Here is an 11352-nt window from a genome sequence, read left to right as displayed (position 1 = left end):
GGTGAAAGTGGGGGGAAATTGAAAACAATTATTGTGAGTACTTTCTTTATTTTTGGATGTATGTTATCCTAAATTTAGTGGAAATCAGGCTGGTCTAATTAGTGCCAAGCTTTGTGTGATTGTAAATCATCATTTGCCCAATAACAACCATTAACAAATGTGGTTTTCCTTGACTAATGACAATGTATTTGCTAACCCCCCATCCCTTGATTTTATGCAACCAAAAAAAAAAAAAATCTTTTATTATTATATTATTATGTTGGATGACAAAGGAAACTCGATCATAGATGGTTAGGCACTACCCAAACATGTATAATATGTAAACATTGTTCATGTGTAATATATAGTCAGCAAATCACATATGGAAAGTAAATTGCACTAAAAAGATCTGACAAATTCAACCAAGAAGGTGTTGATCAGAATCAAACGTGTGACCTCACCAATAATTTGGTCCTTAGTAAAATATTTAATTTCTGTTTTTTATTGTGTTTTTAAGATTTTATTTTGTTACATAAAAGAGGATTGTCCCCTATTTAACTTTTTAATAAATTTAATACTCATGAGCGTCGATGTGATAACGTGAGTATTTTTCAATTTAACTAAAGATCTCGAGTTCAATTCATTATTTTAAAATTAAAATTCATAAGAGAGTGTCATGTGATGAAGCATATGATCTTTAGACTTCAAAATGGATGATAAATTACTTGATCTGTATGAAGCTTGATTAGATTATAGTAGTAGATATATACTTTAGTATATCATCTCTATCATGTGAAAACCCTATATTACCCTCCACATGCACACCATGCAAATTTTTCCCATGCAAGAAAACGCATATTACACGCTTTGGTATACCCTTCAAAAAGTATGTTTTTCTTGCAGCTCTGATCTAAAAAGGATGATGCATGTCCCACTACAACAATAATAATCCCCACTTTTATAAGACTTCCACCAAATTTTCAAACCTCTCATAAATGCTGGCCGAGAAGTGACCACCGCCGACGGCGGTTTGGTGATTTTCCGGCGAGCCCATATATATATTCGAATCCATTAAACCTTCCAAGTGGAAAGAGCATAATCAGTATTTAGGATAAATACAGGAGGTGTTCCAAGAATATTACAGAATGTGCTGTCCTGGCATCTACTACTTGTATATCACTCAAAAATTCCTTCTATTAAACTGGACCGAAACTCGACTAGATTAGTCTCTGGAATGCTGACACCAGTGCAGTACGAAAAAATGAAAAAGAAAATTAAAAAATTCCCTTTTTCACCCATAAATATTGTGCCCATAGCCCCCATTCCAAACACTCAACCTCACCAAGAAGCCTAGCTAGAGAGATCTCATCTAACTTTGGCATTGTTTTTTTTCCTTCTTGAAGTATAAACAAAAGTTTAAAAAAAAAAAAAATCAGATCATAATGGTGAAGTTCTCTAAGCAATTTGAAGGCCAGCTTGTTCCTGAATGGAAAGAAGCCTTTGTTGATTACTGGCAACTCAAGAAAGACCTTAAGAAAATCCTTCTTAACGCTGAGAACAACAACAATAATTCTAATCATCATTTTCCTCAAAACTCTTTCTTTTCTTCTCTGAGGAATCTTTCTCTGTTCCAACCTCCTCGTCGCCAACATGGAGCCATTCAAGTACTCTAATCCCTCCCTCCCTCCATTAACATTATCATATCCCCACAATAAATATTTCTTTCTCATTCATTTTACATTGCTTTTCTTGGTTTCTTTGGTCCTAGGTTCATAGGAAACCTTCGCCGTCGGCTAATAAGGGGGATTTGTACGAGACTGAGCTGTTGGAGCAATTTGCTGACACTGAAGCTGCAAATGAGTTTTTTGCACGATTGGATATGCAGCTGAACAAGGTGAACCAGTTTTACAAGACCAAGGAGAGGGAGTTCATGGAGAGAGGCGAGTCGTTGAAGAAGCAACTGGAGATTCTCATTCAACTAAACACCGCTCTCCGGCAACACCGCGCCAAAGGAATCGGTTCTTCCCAGGAATCCAGGGAGGATGACTCCATTTCCGGCACCATTTCTTGCGGTACATACCTTTCTCTGTTCTTGCCCTGTTTGCCTACTCTACTATTCTTTGATTTACGGGAAAGTTCCATGTTACTTTGCTACACGTTCTGCATTATGTCTGTCTTATGACTTTAGTTGACAAAAAACTAGCTGTCTTATGACAAAGGACCGCACGAAAGTAAATCAGTCTAGGTTGTCATTATGACCAATTCGAACTAAGAAAGCCAATAAACAACTCATGCGAAATCAAATTTGGAACATTAGGGTTACCAAGCTAACTTTTCGACCAACTTGGTTGAGATTACGCATGCCTACTCTATTCTAGTTCATGAACCAGGTATACTATAAGTGGTTGTATCTGATAATATTGCTAATAGTATTTGATGCAGCTCAGTTAAACTAAGAAGACTAATAAATATCTGTCATCTTATGATTATCAAGTAATTGTCTGATCAATTTGATTGGACTTAGCTGATGATAGTTTGAAAATTGCAACTACCCTTTACAAAACATGAATCATAGTATTGATTTGCTAGTGAATCATGACAACAATTTTGTTTTTGAGCTTTGTGTGTTCTACACTTCTACCAAGATTCTTGCATAGTAAAAAACAATAATTAAACAGTAACATATAAAGAAAAGGTCGGAAGGAAAAACTTGGGTATGTTATGTTTTCTACAACTTTAGGACTCTCAAAGAACCTTAAAAAACAACATTTCATTTCTGTCTGTTAAAACAGATGAAGAATCCAACAGGGGCAGAGCAGAGGAAGAACAGGGGCAAGGAGACATCACAGATGAATCCAGCATCAGCGAAACGCAGTTAACGGAATCTCCAGGTGAACTGGGAAGATCAATGAGGGTGAAGAGAGAAGACAGCAAGCTAAGATCACTGTCAGAGCGCGTGGTAAATTGCCAAGGAAAAAGCTTGAGAATCCACATTCCGCTCACGAACCCGACCCGAACTTTCTCTGCAATTACATATCTGCTCTGGGATGATCTGGTTAATCAGGCCTCCAAGAAACGTGGCCCTGAAGCCTCCAGGCTGCATATCAACAAGACCAAGCTTCGCCACGCCGAGAAGATGATCAGAGGAGCCTTCATTGAACTCTACAAAGGATTAGGTTACCTTAAAACTTACAGGTAATGAATGCCATATCGGGCTATTAGTCTTCTTGATTTGAACCAGTCAACTATTAATAACTTAGCTGATTTACGTTCTTTATCGGTTAGGTTTACAAGACAGGATTACTTAGTGTAGACATTGGAATAGTGATTGTAGATTTTTCTGGTTACTTGAAAGAAATGATAGAAATGATGATTTATTTATTTATTGGTGTGATTGAAAACTTTACAGGAACTTGAACATGCTTGCTTTTGTAAAGATTTTGAAGAAATTTGACAAAGTAAGTGAGGGGTAAAGGGAAAAACTTTCTAGTATAATGCACTTGCTTTCTATTTTTTGTTTATCATGGGGATTTAGCTTTTTACTTTTTTACTGCTTTTTTTGTCCACACAGGTTACTAACAAACAAGTTCTCCCCATTTATTTAAGAGTGGTTGAGAACTCCCACTTCAACAGCTCAGACAAGGTAAAAACAAAAACCAAAAAAGTATTCACAAATTACTTTATACCATAAATTAATTATTCACAAATTCTTCAAATTCAATACTATCACCGACTCCAATAGCAATCGCACTTATACCCATTAAATACATGAGATAAAATAGGACCACGGATTTTCTTGCCAAGATGTCCCTTGAACATGATTAGGGTTTGTGAGTGTTGGATAGGATTATATTCCCGTTAATCTTAGGAAGACTTTACCTGAAGATAGGTTGGGTGTTCCTTGGCTGTTAAGGGTGTTTGTTGGGATAGATAGACAGTTTAGTGTTTTTTCACGTTTTTCATCTTTTTTATTCTAGAAAAGATATACGAGATATGACTTGAACTAGAACAAACAATGAACGGGATTGACAAAAAGAAGCGGAATTTCATGGTAAAATATCTGGGGAAGATGAAAAAGCACACTAAGGCAACATGACATTTGGTGTGATTGGAAGATGAATGGATTTGTGGAGGGCACAAGTATGGTTGTCCCATCAAAATCCATCATGATCATCATAATCAGATTATTCTCAGACAAAACCAACTGCTCATGTTTGTAGTACTAAGAAGAGTGCATGTCCACACAGGATGATGAAATGGCTTTAGATTTGCATTCATCAACCCAAGATATGCTTGTCTCACATTCCCCATTTTCTTTTACAGGCTGTGAAGTTGGCTGATGAGGTTGAGGAGATTTTCATCAAACACTTTGCTGAAGATGACAGAAGAAAAGCCATGAAATACCTAAAACCTACTCTCAAAAAGGAGTCCCATGCTGTCACCTTCTTCATTGGTAACTATTTCTCTTCTTAATTGAGAGTTGACATAATTTTAACTAAGCTTTCAAGAAAACATCTTTAGGAAATGTTTTGTTTTGAATGACGAGGAAACCTGCAGTCACTATCTGAGGGTGTGAACTAAGTAAACCCCGCTTTGTAATCCTAGTTAGCTAGTAAAGGACAACAAGGTAAACCAGCCTAGGTTGTCCATAAAGACTGACTCAAACCTACAGGCTAAAGTCACTGTCCAAGAGTGTGAACTGAGTAAATCCCGCCTTGTAATCCTAGCTAGCCAATAAAGGACAACGAGGTAAACCAGCCTAGGTTGTTCATAGAGACTGATTCAAATCAAGAAGATCAATAGGCCAGACCAATAGGAGGGAAATTTTTTGTTTTTTTAAAATGAAAAGAAAGGACAGTCCCCTAATGCAAGTAGACCTTGAATCAGCCACTAAAATCAAAACCTGAAGAAAAGCTAAGGGTCCACTTTAAGGGAGGTGGGTATTAAAGAAAAGAGAAAGGTCCATTGCTAAGGCCACTATCATGTAATTGACCACAAACAAAAAAAACTACCTTAATAATGTTAACAAAAGGCCTCCATTTTTAGACTTCTTTGGGGCTTTGTACCTTGCTGTGTGCCATTATAAAGACCTTTAAACTATACAAGTTTTGTCATGTAACTGACATAACAAGACCTGATTTCTGTACATAATATCATTACTGTTCTAGAGTATAGTGCTTCTTTTGTCCGGGTATGTGTGTCTAATTCAGTTAACAACAGTTGACTTAAAAACAATGTAACAGAAGATGGAGAGCAGAGTAAAATAACAGTTGAGACTAAGTATCATGTGACAGTTAAACAAGAACATAATCTATGTTTCTGCAAAACCCTCATCAATTTGGACAGTCCAATGATCTTGTTCCATCTATGTTTCAGGTTTATTCGCAGGATGTTTCATAGCGCTATTCGCTGGATACATAATCATGGCTCATATTACTGGGATGTACACACAACGGCAATCAGATACAGTCTACATGGAAACAGTTTATCCTGTTCTAAGGCAAGAATCCATTTAACCCAATAACCAGAATAAGAACCTCAAAGTTTCCAAATTTCTGTCAGAAAAGTACTGATAGGGATACCAATTTCTGCAGCATGTTCAGCCTACTGTTCTTGCACATCTTTCTGTATGGGTGCAACATCTTCATGTGGAGAAAGACTAGGATAAACTACGGCTTCATATTCGAGTTAGCCCCGACAAAAGAGCTCAAGTACAGAGATGTGTTTTTGATCTGCACAGCTTCCATGAGTGTTGTTGTGGGTGTTCTATTTGTTCACCTTTCACTTGTGGCAAAAGGCTACTCTTTCACACAAGTTCAGGCCATCCCTGCCCTCCTGTTACTGGTAATTTTCTAATTAAGATGATATTTTCATCTCTTTAAAAATCTCGAATCAGTTAACAAAATCCCTTATTTTTGTTCTCTCTTTTCAGGGCTTTCTGCTGTTATTGATCTGCCCTTTCAACATCATCTACAAATCAACCCGGTACCGGTTCCTCTATGTGATGAGGAACATCATTCTCTCACCTTTGTACAAGGTTGTCATGGTGGATTTCTTCATGGCTGATCAACTTTGTAGCCAGGTGAGCTTAAGACTCGAACTTGGAACCTTAATTAATGTCAACTCGACTATATTTTTGTTGGGCTAAAGTAAAAAAAAAAAGATTCTTAGTGATAATATGTTTTTGCCCATAAACAGATCCCATTGCTGAGAGACCTGGAGTATGTAGCATGCTACTATGTTACTGGAAGCTACAAAAATCAAGATTATGGATATTGCATGAGGACCAAGTACTATAGAGATCTGGCTTATGCAGTTTCCTTCCTTCCTTACTATTGGAGAGCCATGCAGGTTTCCACCACTCTCTTATTCTTTTTCATTTTGCAATTTTCCTCACCGCAGTCCTATATGGACTCTCACTTTTTACTCTAGCTGACTTTGCATGTTCAAATTGATTTTAAAAAAAGGTGGGTCGTATTAGGGGTAACACCAGCCAAGACAGTTAGGTTACAGGCTCGACTCCCAGCCGGAGAGGCCTATTGGCTTTTTTTATTTGAGCAAGTCAGCTATGGACAACCTAAGCTGATTTGTGGGCTAGGGTCACAAGGCACACACTCTTGGACAGTGGTTGCGAATTTCCCACGTCACCCAAAAAAAGCTGGGTCAGGAGAATAAATAAATTAAGACATGTGGCGGGAGTTTAATCTTACCATTTTCCCTTTACTTCATATGATTTTGAGATCTAATTGGGACACAGCTAATGGAACATAATGTTGTGTTGTAAATTGCAGTGTGCCAGACGTTGGCTGGATGAAGGGCACAAAAGCCACCTTGTCAACCTAGGAAAATATGTGTCTGCCATGTTGGCAGCAGGGGCAAAAGTGGCATATGAAAAGGAGAAAAGTGTGGGATGGCTTTGCCTAGTTGTACTCATCTCAAGTGCTGCAACAGTGTATCAATTGTATTGGGACTTTGTAAAGGATTGGGGTTTGCTCCAACTCCATTCCAACAACCCATGGTTAAGGAATGAGCTCATGCTGCGTCAGAAGTTCATTTACTACTTCTCCATGGTACTAAAACACAAATCGAATCAAACCCGAATTGTCATCAGTTCATTATGTTCGAGCAAAAAGTATTATTGTTACACGACAACTAAAATTCTCGAGAATAAACGAAAAATTCTTTCGGTGTGGTTCTTGCAGGGACTAAACCTTGTTCTTAGGCTGGCATGGTTACAAACAGTTTTGCATTATAATTTTGGGAGCATAGATTACAGGGTAACAGGGCTATTTTTAGCTGCCCTTGAAGTCATCAGGAGAGGGCAATGGAATTTCTATAGGTATAATTATAATGAGCTGAGCTTTCTTGAAAATTACTTAAGCTTTATTAATCTTCATCAACAATTCTTCTTTCTGACCAATATGCCCTTGCTTTTGAATGGAATAGGCTGGAGAATGAGCATCTAAATAATGCAGGCAAATTCAGAGCTGTTAAGACAGTGCCACTTCCTTTTCATGAAGTAGATGAAGAAGATTGATGATGCTCAAATTGCCCAAGGAATTCAAGAAATGCCCAGTGGATGAATCAACACCATTGGTTGGTGAGTGGGTGGGTGTGGATAGCAGGGGTGGAGGGGTATTTATGTCATTTGGGCAAGTTGAATAAATTAAACAAAGTGTCAATTCAACTTGCCCTTTTTTTGCTTGGTTCAATTTCTAGAGAATAATTTGTATTTTGTATACAGAAAATTCTTCCTCCTGTGAATAAAAATGATGTGTTTCTGTGTCTTCTTTAGGACAAATTTGTCAAGGGTATCTCAACTGTAGATTAATAGATATGAGTTTCTTGATAAATTGAATGCACCAGAAAAGAATCAAAGATAATTTATTTCTTGGTTATTGTATTATAGAAAGCATATAGATAATCAATCTTGCAAAAAGCTTGTGTATCAGTGTATGTGTTCATGGCTAGATGCATTCTAGTATATAATGGCCATCAAAATGGCAAATGCCAACCCAGATCTTCCTCCCTTCAGCAGTAATGGCGGCACTCCTCCATTCTGTGGCAAATTAAGGAAGGTTAGTGCACTTATGATATGATGGTGACAGTTTTATTAGGTTTTTTTTGTTCTTGTATAACTAAGTAGCAAAGCAAAGGCCTAACTTTGTTTCTTTGTACTTATATAGCAGGCAACACTGCCTTTTGAAAGACAGTGTGCTGGCTTGACTCATTAGACTCTTTAGACAGTACATAAATTATTAACTGCAAATAGAAAGTATGTCAAATGGAGAGGGTCACATGGTATAACAATTGAGACTTGGCCCTTCAGCCTCCGCCCAATATTCTTGAAATAGTTAGTTGAAAGGAAATTGAAATGGTGGAAGATTTACCAAAGATGGTGAGGGAGCTGGTGCTAGGTCCTCAGTTTCTTGTGGTGCTGGTGGTGCTAGTGGGCTTGGTGGCGGTGATGGTGGTGGTGGGTGATGACAACGGTGCCAGTGGTGGTGCAAGTAGTGATGCCCGTGTCGGTGACAGTGTTTCTCTAGCTTGTGCACGGGAGGTGGAGCTGCCGGTAGGACTGGTTTTGGTGTTGGTGGTGGTGGTGGTGGTGAAAGAATTGATTTTGGTGTCGGGGAGGGAGGAGACGCCACTGGTGGTACTGCTGGTGGTGGTAGTGGTAGTGGTGAATGAACTGATTTTGGTGTGGGGGCGGGAGGAGACGCCGCTGGTGGTACTGGTGGTGGTGCAGGGGATACTATTGGGGAAGGAATTTGTGGGGCCAGCAGCAATGGGGGAGCAACCGGTGAAGAAGGTGACAGTGCAGTTTTTGGAAGTTTTGGTGGCAGGGCATTAGTTGGGGTGGCAGTTGGACTAGTGGCAGGTGAAATGGGATTTTTGGGTGGCTTAGATGGCAAAGCTTCTGGTGCTTGTGCACTGGCAATGACCAACAAAATGCAGAAATAAACCCAGAACTGATGAACCCAAATGTATGAAGCCATAGCTAGTTTGTATTGAATGGATGGAATATAATTGAAGAATATAACATTGCCCATACACATATATATACATACAGAGGTTGTGTTTTAGCATTCTGGGAGACTGGGAGGTGATCCATTGGAGGAAGAAACATAGAGTATTTGGCAGTTTGTACTTGTCTCATTATCTCAGCTTTGATGACTGAAAGTACATAGTTTTTGTTAGTTAGTTGTTATATGCAATCCCTTGTTATCTAGTGTTCTTGGCTATCTCCAACTCCCCAGAATTCATACCCTTCAAGTAACTATACCACTTATGTTAAAGAAATGAGGATTCTGGCCCGCACGGCAACTCAGTTGGTTCCTAAGCAGTAGATTATGGACGAGAAATGAGGGTTAATTTTCAGATCTTCATTTGGTACATTGATTATATTATTACTGTACTATTTCACTTCAAAACATCTGTGTGGCCATTCCATTTGAGGTAATCTTAATACTTTCTTGATTATGTCAGACAATCTAGACTTGTTTATCTCTTTGTGATTCTTTGCTGATTATGGTTACAGTACAATACAGGATTTATCTTGTGCATTCTCTTAAATAGTGATGGGATGTTTCTCGCGTCACTCGAAAAAGTTAGGTAAAGATATAGTTGATTCTTGTTGGTTACAACATTTCTTTAATTAGTATGATATTACTAAACTTTTGTTTTTGTTTGAGAAATTTATGAATGTTGGTCTGAGACAAAATGTTAGGTTATAACTATGATATCAAGAATGTATTAAAAGGAAATTAAAGTGTCCATTTATATAGGAAGAAGAATGTGGTCAATACATGATGCATGTGACTGACAAAAAGGAATGTGAATACAATAGAATGAATCAAACTCTTTCTTTTTCTGCAAGCATATAATTAATCCAATTGAGCCCTGCAAAAAAATATTGTTGTTGGGAGAGTCTATGAGGACTCTAGGCTATAATGGCCAAGAAAATGGTCAATGCCAAGCCAGCACTAGTCCACATTCTTGATCTTCCTCCTTGCAGCACAAATGAGACTCCTCCATTCTGCAATCAAATGAAGAAATTAAAAATCAATGCATGAAGAAATGTTTTTTTGGGTCGAGGAAATCCCGCCATCACTACCATCGAGAGTGTAGTAAACCAGTCTAGGCCATTCCTGAGAGTTAACTACTTGAAACCTTGTAGTTATCAAGTGAATAGGCACGACCAACTTGGTTGAGATTAACCCATAAAATATTGTTTTCTATTTTGTAGCAATAGTTATACCATGGACCCGTCACAATTTTTATACTGAATATTCACAGTTTACATAGTGCATGTCTGCATGTAAATATTCAGTAGTTAAATTGTGAACATTTAGTCGTGAACATTCAGTATATAAATTGTAAACATTTAGTAGGTAAATTGTGTATTTTGGACCTCAGTCCAAAATAATTTGCCATTTTGTAGTGGATGGTTTAATTTATTACCAAATTTAGAGATGGCGAGGGGGCAGGAGTGACGTCCACGGATTCTTGTACTGTTGGTGGTGCCGGCGGGCTTTTCACGGTGGGCGCCGGTGCCGGAGCGTGGTGGTGCTTGTGCTTGTGTCTCCACTTCTTTCGGTGGTGCTTGCCGGGAGCTGGGGCTGGCGTGGGCACTGATATTGGTGTCGGGACTGGCGGCGGAGTAGCCGGTGGTGGTGCCGGAACCGGCGACGGCATGGGTGGCGGCGGCACAGGTGCCGGCGCCGGTGGCTTAGTTGCAGGGGCCGGCGCTGGAGGGTTTTTCGCGGGGGCAGGCGCCACCTTCGGTGGGGGAACAGCCGGAGGCAATGCCGGCGCCGGTGGCGGCTGCGTCGGAGGTGGCAATGCCGGCGGCTTTGCAGGCGCTGCCACCGGCGGCTTCGGCGGCAGCTGTGGTGCAACTTTAGGCGCGGGTGTTGTAACCGGCGGGGCGGTGGTCGGCGGCGGGGTGGTGGTGGTGGTGGGCGTAGACGGTGCAGCTGCCGGTGCTAATTGTGCATTGGCAATAACCAACCAAATGAAGAAGCAAATTGATGAGATTTGAATCCACATATTGGAAGCCATTGCTAGCTAGCTTAGCTGCTTTTGAGTAGTGATGGAATTTCTTGGATGTTCTTGAAGTTATTTATACAGAAAATTTAGTCTGAAAGTTCTTGAAATCTGAAACCAATTCAAGAATTTGGTGATGATGATGCGTGGAGGACCAAAACTCCTTTCAATGAATGCAACATCTGCTCTAATCATTTGGCAAGTGAGCTACATTATCAAACATGAAACATAACATACAATTATTGTTTGTATATTTCATTTTTTTTCGAGTTACGAGAGAAATCTGCAGTCACTATCAAAGGCATGCACTTGGTAAACACGGTC

General features: G+C 39.3%; 2 protein-coding genes across 2 annotated transcripts; one reads left to right on the top strand and one right to left on the bottom strand.

The window, feature by feature from the left end:
* The first annotated feature begins 1327 nt into the window (after positions 1–1327).
* LOC116000991 (phosphate transporter PHO1 homolog 1) lies at positions 1328–7780 on the top strand. The gene is made up of 13 exons (XM_031240877.1): positions 1328–1643; positions 1748–2051; positions 2772–3174; positions 3389–3437; positions 3551–3622; positions 4303–4432; positions 5356–5479; positions 5574–5823; positions 5912–6061; positions 6178–6330; positions 6771–7049; positions 7182–7318; positions 7426–7780. Exons 1-13 carry the CDS (start codon positions 1422–1424, stop codon positions 7514–7516), a joined length of 2364 nt encoding a protein of 787 aa, XP_031096737.1. The 5' UTR covers positions 1328–1421; the 3' UTR covers positions 7517–7780.
* Positions 7781–9733: 1953 nt separating this feature from the next.
* Positions 9734–11118, bottom strand: LOC116001785 (lysine-rich arabinogalactan protein 19-like). Its single transcript, XM_031241726.1, has 2 exons — positions 10444–11118; positions 9734–10018 (listed from the first exon to the last, which is right to left on the bottom strand). The coding sequence occupies exons 1-2, from the start codon at positions 11041–11043 to the stop codon at positions 9923–9925; spliced, it is 696 nt and encodes a 231-aa protein (XP_031097586.1). The 5' UTR covers positions 11044–11118; the 3' UTR covers positions 9734–9922.
* Between the last annotated feature and the right edge of the window lie 234 nt (positions 11119–11352).

Source organism: Ipomoea triloba, chromosome 13, assembly GCF_003576645.1.
Source record: "Ipomoea triloba cultivar NCNSP0323 chromosome 13, ASM357664v1".
Lineage (NCBI taxonomy): Eukaryota > Viridiplantae > Streptophyta > Magnoliopsida > Solanales > Convolvulaceae > Ipomoea > Ipomoea triloba.
The sequence above is the reverse complement of the archived record's forward strand: the minus strand, read 5'-3'. Positions and strand labels throughout refer to the sequence as shown.

What these genes read in the sequence shown, in the direction of transcription:
- LOC116000991 (XM_031240877.1), top strand. Translation starts at nt 1,422, where the DNA reads ATGGTGAAGTTCTCTAAGCAATTTGAAGGCCAGCTTGTTCCTGAATGG. An exon ending in TCCCTGCCCTCCTGTTACTG is followed by an intron (nt 5,824 to 5,911) that starts GTAATTTTCTAA and finishes CTCTCTTTTCAG; the next exon opens with GGCTTTCTGCTGTTATTGAT. An exon ending in CTGATCAACTTTGTAGCCAG is followed by an intron (nt 6,062 to 6,177) that starts GTGAGCTTAAGA and finishes GCCCATAAACAG; the next exon opens with ATCCCATTGCTGAGAGACCT.
- LOC116001785 (XM_031241726.1), bottom strand. Translation starts at nt 11,043, where the DNA reads ATGGCTTCCAATATGTGGATTCAAATCTCATCAATTTGCTTCTTCATT. An exon ending in CCTCGCCATCTCTAAATTTG is followed by an intron (nt 10,019 to 10,443) that starts GTAATAAATTAA and finishes ATTTGATTGCAG; the next exon opens with AATGGAGGAGTCTCATTTGT.